This window comes from Mastomys coucha, unplaced genomic scaffold, assembly GCF_008632895.1.
Source record: "Mastomys coucha isolate ucsf_1 unplaced genomic scaffold, UCSF_Mcou_1 pScaffold15, whole genome shotgun sequence".
NCBI classification, from domain to species: Eukaryota; Metazoa; Chordata; class Mammalia; order Rodentia; family Muridae; genus Mastomys; species Mastomys coucha.
Window position 1 is genome coordinate 6,102,686 of NW_022196897.1, and position 19,110 is coordinate 6,121,795.

Here is a 19,110-nt window from a genome sequence, read left to right on the forward strand (position 1 = left end):
AAAAACCAAAAAAAAAAAAAAAAAAGTAACAATTTCATGAAAATTACATCTAGAGTTTCATTTGCCTACTCTGACTGCCCAACATACGCATTCAGCAAACCTTCATACATAGTCCTGTCATTGTGATTCTTCCCTTCTTGTAGGCATGCACTTTAAATTTTGTAGTTGTTAGACATTTCTGAAGTGAATGCATGCTCGCTGAGGCAGACATGCACTGGCATGCACTGGTGTTTGTAGATTACACACAGTCCTTACCATTTACTTACTGAGCATTTACCGTGTGCTAGGACACTATTCACTGCTGCAGACACAACATGAGAAACAAACAGTTCCTGTTCTAAGTGGCCCAGATACTCAGAGAATTGTGACAGACAGAAAAGCTGCCCTTGAAAATGAGTATATCTTAAAGACACAACAACGGTGCACGAAATAAAGTCCTAACATTCGTAGAGTTTATATTTACTGGGAGAAACTAGATATAAACAAAATTAATACACTTTTGCTAAGCGGTAGTAAATGTTAACCAGTATGTGCATACAGTGTACATTTGGGAAAGATGTGCATGAAACAAAGTCAATGAAAGGAATGTGTTCCATGGAACATTCCTATATTTTCTTTTTTGTTTTGTAAAATTTTAAGACTTGTTTATTTTTATTTTATGTATATAGGCACTTTTCTTGTAATGAGTAGCTGTGCACCACTGTGTGCATGGTGCCAATAGAGGACAGAACAGGGCAGCAGATCCCCTGGACTAGGAGATGTGAGCTAGGAACACACAGCTGTGAGCTGCCATGTGGGTGCTGGGAACTGAACTCAGGTCCTCTGTCAGATGAGCTATGTTCTCGCCCCTGAGCCATCTCTCCAACTCTTGCTGTGTAGCTCTGGCTGGCCTGGTATTCAACATATAACCCACGGCCTTCAAGGAGCATGGCTTCTGTCTCAGCTTTCAAGGTGCTAGGGTTAAAGGAGTCCCCATTCCTGACTTCTTTTTTAATATACTGATAATTTATTCAGGGCTGTTTATATTTCATCACAATATTACATAAGAAACAAAGGCTTTCAAAACAAAAACTAGGCTTTTTTCCCCAGGCTTATCCACTGCTATAGTACTATATTAACACACAATATTTGGTTATTCTTGCACTAAATATTAATTATAATTTTAGTACTGAAAGATAATTGGTCTTTGGGTATTTTGAATGGTCCCATGCTTGAAGAGGTGAATGACTCCAAGTTGGTTCATCTCTCTTGACACTTTGTGTGGCTCAGTAACAGTATTTTCCATGTATAATAAAGTAAGGACAAGTGACTCCATTGGAAAATGGCAAAGAAAACACAGAAAATTCAACTTGTGTTAAAGGAAAATTAGAATTTAGTTTTATATGACATTGTTAATAAAGTAAAGCAGTACTCAGAACTCACTTTGAAGTGTTTCAATTTCAACTCTAGCCAGTGCGTCTTCTTTTTCCTTCAATTTTGTTTCCTTGTATTTTGCATAAAACTGCCCAGCATCCTTAAAAAGAAGTTACAAGTAAATTAACACAAGATAAGTTTGCTTTGACAATATGCTCCCTGTAATCTCCTTTTAGAACAATGCACTCACTTTCCACTTAAGCTTTCCTCTGTGTTCCAATGACAAGATGAACAAAGGAACCTGAACAAAAACTTCTCTGTAACATTTCTCTCCAGGAGAACTAAGTCCAAAATGTGCACGGCTGTAAGTTTAAGTAAACTTTTCACACATGGAAAGTAGGGTTTCCCGTCCAATTCACTTTCACTGTGTCGTGTCTCCCAACATCAATCACACTATTGTACAGGCAGCAGAAAAGCATACTGACTGAACCAAATATCTAGTGTAGGAATTATGTTACTGTGCCTAACGAAGCACAGTTTTGTGTTATTTCCTCAGCTCCAGATCTCAGTACTACTAAGAATGAAGCTGTGCATGAAAGCTGTCACTCTTCCTTCCTATCACTTTCAGAGAAAACTATAACACAGCTGTCACAGGAAATTGAAGACACATGCTACATAGACACTTGTGTGTAAACATCCAGAGGCTAAAGTCTCAATCAGAGGCACACAGGCAAGTCTTCAGCAAGGTACCAAGAGAGTAGGCAGCACAAACTGATCATCCTAGCAACAACTCCTTAAGCTAAGTCTCAATGCATCCAGAAATCCCAGGTCACACTGTGTTTCCACATCTCTGCCTTTCCTTTGCCCTCAGGTTCAACTATTTTGCCCCCTGCTATTATTTTGACAAATTCCTTATATTGGAAAGCCTGTTCAAACACACCACTGCCTTCGTATTTTTCTTCAGAAGAGCAAGTCTCTGTACTTAAACACGCATATGTTTGTACCATACTATAGTATCAGCTAGAAAATGGGGCACTTGAGACAGAACAAAGATGTGACAGAACAAGCACTCCATAAGTGTTACTGAACTGGAATACATGTGAAATCTTACAAAGTAGGAAATGAAAAGGCATGATCTGACTGCTGAAGGTTAAGGAAAGAAGTAGGTATCAAAGATACACTTAATGTAATTCTTCTGTATGCTAGGCTTCCTAGAGAAGAGAAATCACAGGTCTAGGAAACAAAGGCACACTACGACCGAGGTCCGAGGTCAGATGGATACACGTGAATGCTCCCACCTCATTGCATTCATGACTGTGAGCAAACAATGGTATCTCATGGAGTTTGTCTCTCAGATTATAGTACAACTCTTCTACTAGATAACAACTTAGGGGAATTATATAGAGTCTTCCTAAAACATTTGATAAATACCTAATGAGGTTTTTTTTTTTTTTAATTCTTTCAGTTGACCTTCATGTTTCTAATTTCTAGTACAAGCACTCCTTTCAGCCAGAGGTCAGCTACACAGCTGCAGTCAGTCAGAAGAGTACAGATACTAATTCACCCAACTTACTCATCCTCCCATACCAACACATAAACTATACCTACATTTTCCTCAGGGTTCTGGGCTAAGGTCTTATGGCCCCTTAACCGTTGCCATCCCCCTTCCCCCACAAAATTCTCAACCCTAGAGGAGTACTATGTTATAGTAAGTCGTATCAGCCATTTATACCTTGGTGTGAATGAATGAATGAGCTTATTAGCTTCTTTCCACAGAGTAGGTTTTAATAGTAGGGAAGAAGAAAAGGCCAGGAAGGCATTGGTTCCTTGAGGGGAGTAGGAAATGTGGCACCATGCAAAAAAAAGAAGGGCACAGATTAGTTATTTATGAGATGAAAGAATATAGATTGAAATATATCATCAGAGTATATAGTACAATGAGATATAGTGTCTAAGAGGAGAGATTTGATTTTTGAGATAAGATCTTACTAGAAAACCCAGCAAGCCCTGAACTCATGATTCTTCTACTGTAGCTTCAAAGTGCTGGGATTACAGGCATAAATCAACAGAAGAGATTACATTTTGGAGTCTAGCTCCCTATTTTACTAGATAGAAGCTAGTTAGCAAATGGTTTCTCTGAGTCAGTTTTCTTGTCCATAAACAAGGATAATAAAAGTGTCTAACTCAAAGTCTGTTATGAAGAATAAACATTTTACTATTTAGGGGGCATGTAGGCTGCTCTCTGCACAGTTGAGTCTTCCATGTATTATAGCTTCCTCATCTGGCATCACTGTATTGTTTACTACAAAGCAAGGCTGAGTTGTTATGCTCCAAACTTGACCAAAGTACCTCCTGTCAACTCTTGTATCTTCTTGCATCTCTTACTTCTTACTTTCACCCTCTTAGTCTCTATGAAAAGACTTGTTAATAGGCGGTAAACAGCCTCTTCTTAGAGGTCCTGTCAACATTAAATATTTCTCCACTAAGGTTTCCTCTTCTTGCTACAGCACATAATTTACCAAGACTCTGCTCTGAAATAGTCATATGAGCCAAAGACATACACACCTAAAAGTTGTAGAGTCTCAAACACCTAAACCACCTCTAGCTAACTCAGGGTTATTTTGCAAATTTCCTAATTTATTACCTGTTTGTTCAAGGCAAAGAATCTTATCTTCCATATGCTCAAGCTGTAAACGTATATTTAAACATTCCTGATTTTTTTCAACTTACTCGTACTTTCAAATTACAGTTATAATTTGCTTTTTCCCTAACAAACCTTCCATTTCAAATAATTCTACTATAACTAAACAATTCTGCTGTTTCAGATATCCTTTGTATAGTACAGTGCTTAAAGGTATACTACAATCAGGAACATTATAAAAGGAGAACGGTCACATACTATAGAAGCTTGAAATTCTGTCTTATATAGGACAAGAGGTGAGAAGATTAGGGATAACCTACCAGAAGCATTTTTAAGGCTCATCAAAGGAAGAATAGTATGAATATTTTATAAAGTTCGAGAAGTGAAAATTTCAATTTTGAATACATTTTAAAAAGTGTTTTCTAATAGTAAAAATTAGCTAAAAATAAACCGACTCTGTATGTAGTATCCAAGAATAGAGCAAGTAGTATTCTTTAAACATATTCTAAAGAGATCCAAGCATTCAAGAGAGTTTGAAAAGGCATTGTATTTAACATCTCCCCCCGACCCAACTCCTGTTTTTCTTCAGGTACTAATTCAAGATAATAGAATTGTTTAGTGAAAAAAAAATACTGTTGAGTACAAGATAAACTCTAGCTTATGAACACTGGAGGTTAAGGATTTTCTGTAGCCGGGCAGTGGTGGTGCACGCCTTTAATCCCAGCACTTGGGAGGCAGAGGCAGGCGGATTTCTGAGTTCAAGGCCAGCCTGGTCTACAGAGTGAGTTCCAGGACAGCCGGGGCTATACAGAGAAACCCTGTCTCGAAAAAACAAAAAACAAAGCAAAAACAAAAAAGGATTTTCTGTAGATATAAACATTGTATCTATTCTCTTAGCCTTTGTACTCTACCCATGAAAAGACAGATTAATAAATGTTTCATGAAAGAAAAGCAATAACTCTTTACTGCTCCAAACTGACTAGTTTGGACTCTTTAGTACTGTATCAAAACTATGGCATTTACACTCCTCCAGTTGCCCTATCAAGGAGCTTGTAATTTCCATGGCTAAAACTTAACAACAAAAGCTTGTCCTCTAGAAACAATTTTTTCGTATTAAAATTTCTTCAGGAAATCTGCCTGTACAGATAGCAAACAAAGGACTGGCTTTACTTAAGACTGTGGCAAATCTATAGGATTTATGTTATCAATGTTTGTACATAATTATGAAACATGGGCTACTGAGCAAGACTCCACTAAGCAATTATATATATTCAGATTTACCTGATAAACCACCATTTTAAAGACATGTGAGGATGATTTATGACAAAAATAAGAGTTGTGGGGGCTGGAAAGGTGGCTCAGCAGTTAAGAGCACTGACTGCTCTTCCAGAGGTCCTGAGTTCATTACCCAGCAACCACATGGTGGCTCACAACCATCTGTAATGGGATCTGATGTCGTCTTCTGGTGTGTCTGAAGACAACTACAGTATACTCGTATAAATAAAATAAATACAACCTTAAAAAAAAAACAGTTCTACTTGTGAAATATAAAAAATAATATATATTAAGATAGAAAACTAGACTCTAGAATATGGTTCCATGAAAAAGAGGAATATTTCTCCTCTTCACTTGGATGGGCTGCAGGTAGAAATATGCTGTTCTGAAGTCAGCTGGTAGAAAAGATCTTGGAAATCTCTGGCTCTTGGTACTTGCCATGATGAACACGGAAGTGCAAGTGTCAGGAGATCAAAGCTAGGTGCTGTGAAGGTGTCACTGCTCTGAGCCTGAGTGGCATGAGAACTGAGTAAGCCCCACTAAGTGGCATGAGAACTGAGTAAGCCCCACTAAGTGGTAGACAAGTGTCTAATTTACAAAAACTGGTCTATTGAATTTTAGGATGATTAAGGCCTTACCAAATTCTACTAGTCTATGGTGACAGCAAGTTTAGTATCTCACATGTATAAAAATGCTTGAGACCAGCCGCATTTCAGAATTCTTATTTTTCCATTCACTACTACACATTTATTTCTTTTGTCCAGTTTTGAACTATGTGCACATACGTAATGGAACCCAAATCTAAAGATAAAATTCTTTTATGTTTAACATATACTTTATACCCATAACCAGAAGGTAATTTTACAGACTATTTCTAATTCACATGAAACAAAATCAGTAGACACTGAATCATATGAATCATGCCATCATGTCAGCACTCAAAAAGTTTTAAATTTTGGAGCATTTTGGATTTCAGATTTTGGATGAGGGATGCTCAACCTGAAATGCAATGGTGCCAATGTGTTGAACACAGAACATTCAACGGGAACTTTTAGTTAGCCTAGTGGAGACTTCACTATAAAGAGAAAAATGTAGTGAGATGCAATACTTCTGAGGTAAGCAGATTGTAGTATGGAGATAGTCTATACATCAACCTTTATTTTAACATTACTGACACAGTAATATTAAAATAACATTCTGACTTGGCATTGTTGGTTATGTTTTAGCTTATTTTTACTTCTTCCTAAATACCTCAAAATAAGAAGCAATCTGAAAAAGCCCAGTCTGGGGGATAAACAAAGATGGTGGCACCTGCTGCGATGCTCTATGGAGTCTGAGACCCCCAGAGGTTCTGAAGCGTGAAGCAACAGTAGAAAAGGAGTCTGCAGAGCTCACAGTAGCTCTGGAACACCCTAAAATGGAAAAAAGGCAAGTTTTTGAGTAGATGCTATTTAAAAGTGGACTCATGAAACTAAAAAGAGCCAGGTGTGGCAGAGTACGATAGATAAGTCATACTCTTCGCTGTCTCATCTAGGCTAATGGGCTGCAAGCATAATGGTCGTGTCTGATGAGCCTTAGAGAAGGAGATGTGTGGTGGCCCGCAGCTCCTGCAGACACGGGTCAGGACTGACTAGGGCTTGTACTAGGCCCACTAGCACAGACCTGTAGCATGGAGCCACTGCTGCAGACTGTGCTGCGTGCCCTGCCTACAGCTGACAAGCTCAACAGTTGCGCCTGGTGAGCAGTGGGTTGGCAGACATTGAAAGTTAGTAGGTGTGATGTCCTACCTAACAGCAACTTCAGCCTGACTCCAGGTAATACCAGGGTATCTGAGACAAGTCTCCACAGCAGTACTTATGGTAGGTCAGTATTTATGGTACTTCAGAAATCAGAAACTTTGAACCAGACCATCACACTATGGTGGTTTGAATATGCTTGGCCCATGGGAAATGGCACTATTAACAGGCATGGCCTTGATGGAGGAAGTGTGTCATTGTGTGGGTGGGCTTTGAGGTCCTATTGTCAGGCTCTACCCAGTATGAAAGAGAGCTCCCAAACTGCCTGCAGAAGAGTCTCCTGCTTCTGCCTTTGGATTAAGATGTAGAACTCTCAGCTCCTCCAGCATCATGTCTGCCTGGATGCTGCCGTGCTTCCCACTATGATGATAATGGACTGAACCTCTGAAACTGTAAGCCACATCAATTAAGTGTTGTTCATTTATAAGAATTACCTTAGTAATGTTGTTCCTTCACAGCAATGAAACCCTATGAGACTCACTGCAACAAATATCTGCATATAAAGCTGTTGAGCAAAAAAATATATTATGTGACACACTACATTTTCCAGTGCCACTTTGATGAATTTGTATGTGATGGAGAGATGGGAAGGATGGAGTCACAGAGCAATGAGTTCACTGTGAGAGCATAAATACAGACACTATGGTGGTGACAGGTGCAAGAGAAGGCTGGGTGGTTGGTGGCTGGCGATGAAACATGTCCTTGTGGAGTAGAACCTAGATGGTGGTGTGCAGCAGCCTGGAGCATGAGTAGACTACATCCGCAAACACATTGCCCAGTGTCTTGATTGTAGTGGTCCTGAGCAATGATAGGATATCTGAGATGAAGAATGGTGCATTCTCTGGATTGGAACCTTTGAAAGATCTTTACCGTCTGCATTGCTCCTAGGGGTCATGTTGGTGTCTATGGTCCACTGCTCCAGGCTGTGTTAAAGCTCAAGATCCATGTAGATGTCTGTGGTTTAGACTTCCACTGGAGGCTGTAAAGGTATCCAAGGCCCTTGCTACCACTGGAGGCCAGGTGGACTTCTGTAGTCTATGCTATTTATTGCTGGGGCCTATATTAGTGTCCATGGGCTGTGATGCTGTTGAGGATAACATGTGGATCTGTGGTCTTACTGCAGCCAGAGTCTCTGTTGATGTTCATGGTCCATGCTACCACCATAGGCTATGTAAGATATCCAAGGTCTGTGCTGCTACCTGAAGCCATGTTGATGTCTTCTGGCCAGGCTGCTACATTGAACCATATTGGTGGCTGTGACCTGAGTTGCTCCAGAGGCCATGTTGATGTCCTTGCCCTGTGCTGCCTCCAAGGGCTAAGATGGTGTCTGTAGCCTCTGTGTGGTCTATACTGCCACCAGAGACCATGTTGAGGTGATCTTGGAGACCCTATAGATGTCCCTGTGGCCCATGCTGTAACTTAAAACCATGGGACATCCACAACTGCTCCTGGTGACTGTAAAGGGCAAGGAAGCTACTTCTGCAGTGGTACCTATGACTGCTGATTCTCAGTTGAAAAAGAGGAACATAGAAGACTGTGGTAATCCCTATCCACAACCAAATCTCCAAACAAAGAACAACAAGAACAACCACAAAATCAGCTAGACAGGAAACCACTCAAGAGAACTGTTAAAATTGTGATAAGGGTGCAGAAGTAAGTGTACCTCTCCACAATTGAGGGCCTCTGACAGAAGTAGGGAAGGCCTTAGTTTTCTTTAAGGGGCTGGCCACTGGGAGTTGTGGGGAGGAGTATTAGGAAGTGATGTTCATTAGGGTATATGATTTGAAATTCTCAAATAATCAATAAAAATATTATATTGGGGAACAAAGCAGTCTGATGTTTTAGAAAAGACAGAAACTGATCTAAAGTGGTAAAAGCGGGGAGGAGATCTTGGAGTAAGCCATGTGGAAGAGCCCTGTAGAGAGCTAGCTACATGAAAGATAAAGGATGTTCCATGTAATTCTGATTGTCTGACAGTACCAATGTTTTGATTGAAGCTTACAAATAACCTTTGGATAGGAAAATACTGTAAGTACATTTCTGAAAGCCTGCCCAAAAAATCCATATGTTCTAGTACATATTGTTGTTCCATTCACTTAAGAAGACACTCTTAGACTCATATATAACATATCAGATTAGAATAAAGAATAAAGAAAAACTTTACAATTGTGCACTTTATGTCCTTTGCCTGAGAGAGCAATACTGGTAGGGATGAAAAGCCTAAAAGCTGCTTTTGAGTTTGGGATGAAACAGATGAGAACACAGGAGCCATCTACCTAACCCAACCCAATATATGAATTACTCTCAACTTTTAGGACATCAAAAAGCAGTCTGAACACTCAGAGAAGTTCACAACAGAAAGCATATTTACTAGAAACCTGGTATTGTATTTCTTATATACTAGTATTTATTTGGTTCTATTTCAACTTTCATTTATAATGTGAACTAGTTGTAGCCTTTGGGCAAATTATTTTACCAACCTGAGTCATACAATGAGACTATATATCTAATTAACATTTTTGTGGCTATTTATGTTTTCTACATCTAATTGCAAAACTACAAAATCCTACTTTGTAGTCTGTCTTTGTATCTCCAAAAACCTTCATCTTATTATGCTGCTCTCCCACCCCTCACCAAGCAAGTAGAAATAAGAAATTTTGGCTTTTACTACGAGATTTTTCCAGTTTACCTACATCTTAACCTAGCAATGGAGCTTCAGTCTTAGAAACATCAGACTAAGTTTCATTTGCTTATGTGAACCAAATATCAAGAATGCTTACCTGCAATTTTCTCCCTTTTGAATTTTTTTAAACTTTTTACTTTTTCACTTTATATCCCACTCACCAGCCCCCTCCCGTCACCACCTCCCACAATTTCTTCCCCCATCTCCCTTACCTGCAATTTTTAAGATATATTTTATAGTTATGAAATAAGCAGCCACAACCCTTGGCTACCCTGTAATTCTGAGTAGGAGGGCAGGCCCCTCAGTTTTTAACAAACTCTAAGAGGCTTCCTGCCCTCCCCAGTCAGCTGTAAGTGTTTTGTTCGCATGGACTCTAACAAGAGCCTAAGCAGGCAGCAGGGGACTAGAAATAGTTCTAAAAGAAGGCAGCCTTCACACTCTCCACAGTCATGGCTCCAGGGAAGAAGCTCCTGAAAAGGGAGGATGCTTCCACAGACAGACAATTCTATAAGGCACCGAAGTAGTCCATGTTTTTAGGCAAGTTTTAAAGAAGCCAGAGTAATACAGTGAAGATTCTCATCTCTACTCCTCAACTTCTGCTTATATGCAACCCATAAATCCTCATGGGGGACAAAGATGTGCACATTGGAGTCTTCTTATGATAACTGAACATTTAATCATGTTTACACTAGATGGGACTAGACTAATGTGAACAATTTAAACTCTAGGAGATATATATCTAAATAAATTGTGTCTATTACTAGAAATGTTACATATCAGGTAGTGAGCTGTTAAAATGAGTTCCCAGAAAACCAAACTCTCCAGTAAGTTGTGGGACTTAAGATCTCTTACTTCAGGAAAATATAGAGAATATGGCTATAACATGTAAATCGATAACCACTTCCTAAAATATGGAGTCCTTACATTATTGTAGATTTAAATATATCCAACTCCAACACACACAGTGGTTAAAATAGACTAGGTTAAAGTTACAAATAGACATAGCTCTGATTATCTATTACTAACTTCTGCTATTTTCTTGAATACAAAACATGATCAGTTAAAAAACACCCCAGGGCCAGGGGCATAGCTCAGTGGTAAAATGTGTGTTCTACTAGCATGTGAGGCCCTGGTTTCAAGCCACAGAAACATGCATGAACGAGTGCATGAATGTGCATATATGCACACATGTGGGCATGTTTGTGTGCCTGTGTGTGTGTGAACCCTAAAATATTTTTTGGAATTTATATGCTAACTACAATAAACATAAAGACCGAGCCAGCCAGACTATTAAAGAGCATGTACTCTCTTCAAAACTATCAGGAGAACAAGAAGCAGACTGGCAAGGTCTAGAAGTCGGCCTGTGCTGTATGTTTAACATTACAGTTAAACTATAGGATCAAAAGCAGAAAAGCACTGTTGAAATAATCCAAGTTCCTTTTAATTCCTATTCCATGTCCTTTGTTGATCATTTTACTGGGACTTTTACTTATTTAAACTTACTCTGTCAAGTTCTCCAGTTTACTTAGTGTCATGAATTACAGCTCCTCCTTGTCAATTAACTTTATCCTGTTTAAATGTTCCTTTCAGGAACCATGTAATATTTATCTGTTAAAAATGACTTGCTACTAGTCAGTGGTGGCGCATACCTTTCTTTAATCCCAGCACTTGGGAGGCAAAGGCAGGTGGATTTCTTCGAGGCCAGCCTCATCTACAGAGTGAGTTCCAGGACAGCCAGGGCTATACAGAGAAACCCTGTTTCGGGGAAAAAAAAAAAAAAAAAGACTTGCTAAATACATATGCCTGAATCTAGAGATTTAGAATATAGTCTCTGAGAATTATGTGAGATCCTCTTTTTTAAAAATTGGTTGAAGCTTTTCCTCAGCCTTAACACAATATGGTTTTGTAAGAAATCTTACAAAGTGGCCACTTCTATGTTAAAGGTTCATTCATCTTCCATGACTCTGTTCAGGTGGTCCCTGCTGAGTTTTCCTTATCATACTAAATACATACAACTTAAACCTTTGAACAGTTACAGACACCACTACATACTTGAAGCTTAAATAACCTATTGCTTTGGTACCTGTACTCATGTGCTAGAACTGGTAAATCCTAGAAGACATGTGTATTTCCAGTACCCCTGTTATACCTCATTTTTATATATTTTAAACATATTTTTGTTGAATTGGATGACTTAATTTTCAGAAAATGACCAGAAGAAAATTTAGCCATCAAAATTTTATGTCACTATTCTCATCTGGATTTTTGGGGGTGAGAGACAGAAAAGAATTTAGACAAACTAATAAGCAGGCAAGAAGAACTCCCATTAGGAATCTTTGATGCTAAACAATAAAAAAAGAGCAAAACCTGAGCAAAATGTTACTGTTCCAAATTCTGCTGGAAATTTACATATATAAACATTTATATATATGAAGTATAGTATACATATAAATATATATTATACATAAATAAATATAGTATATATAAATATATACTTATAACATATATACATTCATATATTTGAAGTATAGTAATGGAATTAGTATCTAGAAGATGACTAGGAAGGATGTTATGGAGAAGAGTTGTTATGACAACATGAGGTATGATTTCTACTTCCATGATGTTCGCTTGCTGGAAGCCTCTAAATCTCCCATGTTCAAAGACTTTGCAGCTCACGTGTTTCACACCAGAAGAAAAGTTTTCTCCAATGATAACTACTTAACTAACTTACTTGTAAGGAGCTTTGTACAATCTTAGATCTTTGTGAGTCATACTTGGTGTTACACAGTATATGATCCAAAAATATTGTATAAGAAAGATGAAATATGAATATCAGCACTGTTTCTATAAAAACACTTTTAATGTTTTGGGATGTTTAATATGAGAAAGGCTGCATCTAGACATGAAAAACTAGAGGGAAATCAGAAAAATCTGTAAGAACTGCACACTTATACTCATTCTCAAGGATCCAGCTTTCAGCATCTTTTTAAAGAAATCAAGGTGAAAACCCTCCACCAAAGAAAGAATGATTATATAAGAAAAGAAGACAATGACCGCTGATGAGTCAGTGCCTATTAAATGTTAAATAATGAATCTATATTACTGAGTACTGAATAAGAACAGAGAACTTGCCTAAAAATGAGGTTGTGTGTGTGTATACCTTATTTAAGAACATCTCTACAGGATCCCAGTGATGTCAGTAAGCACATATAATCAACAGTATTAATTTTTATGGATGATGTACAAATTCAAATGTCACAACAAATGGAAAACAAGAAGTCAGATCATAATTCTACAAGCAGCTTCTCAGCACCCTCTGATACCTCTCCTGAGCTAATGTCTTCTTCTTTTCAAAAGAACTGAGCATGTGTGCACGTACATGCTTGTACCTTGGCATATGTGTGGAGGGTCCCAGGACAGCTACATGGAGTTGTCTCTCTCCCTTCACCTTTACAAGAATCCATGAAAGAAATAGGCCTATTCAGTTTTTACCAGATGGACCATCTCCAAGACCCTAATGCTTTTCACATGAAGCACTTTCACTATTACAATAATTGTATTGTTAGTGATGGCCAGAAAAACTAATTGTAAATTCCTTAAAATTTTTGAAATATCAAGCATTAGAGAAAAAAAAAAGGAGAATCACCTCATTTCTTTCTTAGATTGCTTATCAATAAGAAATGGTTAGAACAAAACACTAAACTTAAGCTTTTATAGGTCTGGATGTAAAAGCTGAAAGGCAAATGGATTCACACTCAAAATTAAAACTTTAAAACTCAAACTGATCAAAAGTTAAGGAATGCAGTTTCTAGGGAGACCAAAACTGTTTGGAAAACTTTATAATAAAGCAAACCAAGTGTTAACATGTTACATGGAAACCAGAAGCATATACTTTAAATTGTAAATCCAAATCACCACATTCTACTTCTAGTTTGGCAAACTATGCTACCTGCTAATTAGAAATGTTAATAACTCAACCAAGTACAATTTGTTTTAAGTATCCCAGATTAACATTACAAATGATGTCATTAAGATGGATGTGCCATGTGGTATTCATAATCAAATTCTCTATACTCTAGACTGACTCCTGCAAAGGTTCTAAAGTTGAAAATAAATTTTAATGCAGAAATTTGTCCTGAAACATTTTTCTGTCACATGTTCTCATAAATATACAGTTTGGTAAATATAGCTTTCTCCTCTCTTATTAACGGTTGCTGACACAGTATAAAACATTTGAACACTTTCCCAAATGTCAAGCTGGGTACAGTAACTAAAATCAGCAAAAGAATAATTTCATAAGATAAGACTGGTGTTCTAAATACAGAGAAAAAGTAAAGCCTCCATATATATCCTACTATTTTACTATTTAGTCAGGGCTAACCTGAAACAAAAATTCTGATTACTAGGTAGAAAAAAATTGTCCCCACTCTCCTTAAAGTTGCAAATAAAATGTAAAGTAATATATATTTTTGTGTAAACGTTCATGTCAAGATTTTTCTTTTGAGTGTATTTAAGTGCTATTAAAATAATGAACAAGCTAATCAAAACTTCTTCCTTTTTACTAGTTATGCCTACAAGGCAATGGCAGACTACACTCTTATTGCTTTTATAAAGTTTCCTATTTCTAGGGTATTGGACTTCAATAAACAAAATAATTGATAATTATAGTAATAGGTGCCTAAGTAGTCGTAGAGCAGTTTTAAGTTAGGCTAGCTTGTCTGACTAGGGCTGCTTGTCTATAAGCATAAGCTACCAGCATTCAAACAGCAGATGTGGTAACACATTTTTTGATGAATAATCAAAAATGAAAACATCTAACATTCTATGAAAGAAGGACATTTTACCTGGATTAGATGAGGCAATGCTTTTAGTGTAAGGCAAAACCAAATTCCCAGTTTGCATGGAAGCAAATCATGCCATTGTGGTTTTATAAGCAATCTAAAAGTGGGAAGAAAGTCAAGTAACACATCAAAACAATAGACAAAGCTGAGGAACAAAATATTTTAACCAAGTAAGAAATGTTTTATAAGTGTCAATTTAATTGAAAAATGAAGTTTTTAATAACATTTATGACAGTCATAAATTATTCTACTATGATTTGGTGTACTTTGAAATGCAAGAGTTGAAAACATGATATAGATAAAAAGTATAAGAATCTAACCTATAAAGTTTTGGGGAAAGGCTCCTAATCAAGCTACAAAGATTAACAAAGAGCTCACTGGAGAGGGGGAGCTGGAGGTGAACTTGCTCAAAATACATTATTGGCATATATAAGATTCTCAGTTCAGAAATATTTTTTAAAAAAAGCCAGCCGGGCGGTGGTGGCGCACGCCTTTAATCCCAGCACTTGGGAGGCAGAGGCAGGCGGATTTCTGAGTTCGAGGCCAGCCTGGTCTCCAGAGTGAGTTCCAGGACAGCCAGGGCTATACAGAGAAACCCTGTCTCGAAAAAAACCAAAAAAAAAAAAAAACCAAAAAAAAAAAAAAAAAAAAACCAAAAAAAAAAAAAAAAGCCAAAGCCCCCTCCCCTTTATTCTGGGCTTTCATCACTTCTACAAAATGAATTCTTATTTTTTTTTTAGGATTTATTTATTTATTATATGTAAGTACACTGTTGCTGTCTTCAGACACACCAGAAGAGGGCATCAGATCTCATTACGGATGGTTGTGAGCCACTATGTGGTTGCTGGGATTTGAACTCAGGACCTTTGGAAGAGCAGTTGGTGCTCTTAACCACTGAGCCATCTCTCCAGTGCCCCAAAATGAATTCTTAAACCTTATGATTGCTTCAGCTATAAAAGAGTAGCCATCATCAAAGTGTTCCCAAGTGCTGACAGGTGACAACCAAGGTGGCATAAAAATGAATGACATCTGCAGTGTGCTGAGGCATTGCTCACTATGCCATCCAGTGAGGACAGGACAGTGAGGAAATGGCTCTGTGTGTCATTTCCTTCCTCTCTACTTCCCGCCAATTCTGAACAGACACACTTTACTTCTACTAGCATTTAGTCTCTAAAGTTCAGTATAAAATGTTTGAACTATAAGACTTTGAGAGGTTAATGTTTAGATAGATAAGAATACTTTATCTGGGAATGATGGTACATCTGTGTCTGTGAGCCTAGGACAGATGTGCCAGCATATCTGAAGTGGGCACACATGGGATAGAGCCATACCACACACTATTTGTGCATGCCTACCTTTCGTTCTTCTCAGAAGCACCAAGTTTTGCTGCGTCCACACTCTTGCTTCCTGTCTTCTTCTTCTTTTCTCTCTTTTTTCTACCAAGCAGTTCATCCTTACCATGAAAAGAATGACAGTAACTGACTGTCTTTAACATGTACACCTCACATGCTATAAAGAGTCTTTCACAAAGAGAAAACAATGGAAGACCACTTATGCAAATGTCTGTAGGGTCCAACATGATCAAGTAAAATCATCAATCTTTCATAATAAGTGTTGCTATGGTATCTGGCCTCACAGACACATGAGACTCAGCACTGTCAGTCATGTGCATCTCCATAGCAACCAAAGTTTCCTAAGAAAAGAAAGCACTCAGCTTACTTTTTACTATTCATGCATGTTTAATGTGCTACTTCAAAAAGATTAAGGAAGTAAATGATAATTCATGAATGTTTATAAACATTTAATTATTTATAGCATATAAATAAAAATCCTGAGCATATTAGACTGAGAAAGTGAAAAAAAAAATCTTTAACAAAATGATCCATGAAGTTATAATATATCTTCATTTTAAATTTCACTTTATGTTTTTAAAGTAATGACATTATATAAGAAGCCTGTGGCAAAAATTTCTCAAGTAATTACATAAAAAAATTCTACTTAGTAGGATATAGCTCGATTTGACAAAGTTGTATTACAAATGCAAATGCAGTGTTTTTTTAAAGAAAGATTTTTTATGTGTTTTCCTTGCCATAAAAATAAATCAAACAGTTACAACTATTAAAATACAGAGAACATGTAGAAAAGCAGAAACTTCCATTGCATGAGGAATAAATGTCTGGAATTCTCTATAAAATAAAGGAGGCTAGGCCATTTGATGTATCTCCAATACTTACCAGTTGCTTTTCCAGGTAGATGGACCAAACCACGGCATAGTGACCCACTGTGAGAATAATGAACAAGAGCACCGCCAGCTCAGCATTGCTCATTTTTCTCACTCGCCTGTAGTAGAATACAGGCTGTCGCCAGTCTGGAAGTCCATTGATCAGAATATCATCATACCTGTGGTAGCAAATATAACAGTTTTTCATGGAGAGTTAAGATAATGCAAAACCAAAGCAAAGCTAAATGAAAAAGAATAAGATTTCTCTCATAGACATAACAACTGTGTAGTTTATCAGCATCACAATTCCTAGTAAAAATCAAAGTATGATTATGTAGTTTCAAAGTAATGAAGTCTTCAGGAAGGCCGTAAGCAGTAATATACTACACCCCAGAGCTCATGGTTTACAGCACCCAGTCAGATGCCTCCTAGACTAACATGACATACCTATCTACACTGTCTGTAGAAAATTCTCCAGCACAGAATCAACAACAAAAGGTAGGCTCTAATGGAGGAAAAAATAAAACCAGAGCACTTTGAATTACATATTATTTGAATGAACTATACATTAATTGAATCAAACTCAGGATATATTTTTCTGATCCACACATGTATTTACCCTCGATAATAGTAGTTGAATGTTGGAATCTCCATTCACATTATTTTATTAAAGATTCTTTTTCTTTAAATAATCTATTTTTATTTTATGTACATTGGTGATTTGACTGCATGTATGCCTGAATGTATGCCTGTATGTATGCATGTATGTATGCATGTATGTATGTATGTATGAGGATGTCAGATCGCCCAGAACTGGAATTACAGACAGTCCCATGTGGTTGCTGGGAATTGAACCCAGGTCCTCTAGAAGAGGAGTCAGTGCTCTTAACCGCTAAGCCAACTCTCCTACTCCCTATTAAGGCTTCTTAATGACATAAATAAAATGAGTGCCTTATGATTTTGCAGAGCTCATGTTCCTTTAAGAACAAATAGATCTCAAATTAGAGAAGGACATGAAAACAACAAATGCATGTCAGAGTTCATAATAAAACTGCTTATTTGTAAACACTTAAGTAGCAATCTCTTCATTTGTGGCTTTTGCTGGAAGGAAAGAACATCAGTATGTAACAGCTTTCCTTATAATGCATTCAAATCATCATTCTTGGTACTATCAAGCTAAAAGAATTGTTTTAAAATAAAAATTCAACTGAATTTAAATTTATCTGCCAGTTACTGAACAAATATTTTTAAGGTTAAAAATAAGAAGTAACATTTATAATTGTGAGACTCAAAATGGTCACACGTACTGTATGCTCAATACACACAACCTGTTAATCTTAATTGAACACAACTCATTAAATATTCTAATCACGCTATTTCCAGAATTAAACCTCCACTGAAAGGCCTAATTTGGTGCAACACATTGACCAAAATATTTTAATTAAAAATATTCTGAGTTAGTCGCAGGCCTAATTACAGGACTAGAAATAGGACCTATATTGTCAGGCAGGTCAGGAGAGCTCAGTAGTAGGTTTTTCTCAAGTAAATTGACCGATCTAGGAATAATAGCGCAGCTGCTAAACTGCCAGTCTTGACATGTAAATCAATTTAAATGCAACAACTGCAGTAGCTACTTTGATAGTTATTAAATTGATACCTTGGAGATATGCTAAAAATATAAAGCACAGGGTTTATTATAGAAAATTTCTTTTTTTTTTTTAAAGTAAAAAGCCCCTACTGGTTATTAATATAAAATATAATTTATTAGCTAATGTTTAAAAATCTGACTTTTAAATCAACTTTAATTATTACTACTACTATATCTGAGTATCCAAGCAGTAAAAGGTTATTTACAAAAGTCAAATTACAATATAGTTTTATGGTGGCAGTGCCAGGCAAAATTGTATATTAAGAATTTTTTTGTCAGAGAATTCCTTAAACATTAACTTCAAGATATAACATTATGACTTCCTAGAAAATTTATTTCTGTCTTCAGAATTTTATGTTTAAATCTATCTAATTCAGACCCAGGTAAAAAGGTTTCAGTTAGTGTATCATAAGATCCCAGCACTCAAGTGAGCCCCAGTGAGCATTAGGTCTCACATTTATTCTAAATTCTATTCTACACCAGAGTTCTTGAGGAAAAATAAAAGTGAATGAAAAAAATTAGTTTCCGAAATATCCCCACTGAAGTAACTTTGAAAGGTGTATTTACCAATGAAAAGTATTTGAGGGTGTGGTGCTGACTCCTTATTAGCATTTACACAAATACTAAACCTGTATTGGATCTAAGCTGTATT

General features: G+C 37.1%; 1 protein-coding gene across 1 annotated transcript in view; it reads right to left on the minus strand.

Moving 5' to 3' along the window:
* Dnajc1 (DnaJ heat shock protein family (Hsp40) member C1) overlaps positions 1-19,110 on the minus strand; it is a 199,953-nt gene that overhangs the window by 85,795 nt on the left and 95,048 nt on the right. Inside the window, exons 4-7 of the mRNA XM_031369105.1 lie at positions 16,824-16,989; positions 15,945-16,042; positions 14,593-14,686; positions 1,423-1,513 (exon numbers count right to left, since the gene is read on the minus strand). Coding sequence (XP_031224965.1) covers positions 1,423-1,513; positions 14,593-14,686; positions 15,945-16,042; positions 16,824-16,989 — 449 coding nt within the window. The remainder of the gene's footprint in view (positions 1-1,422; positions 1,514-14,592; positions 14,687-15,944; positions 16,043-16,823; positions 16,990-19,110) is intronic.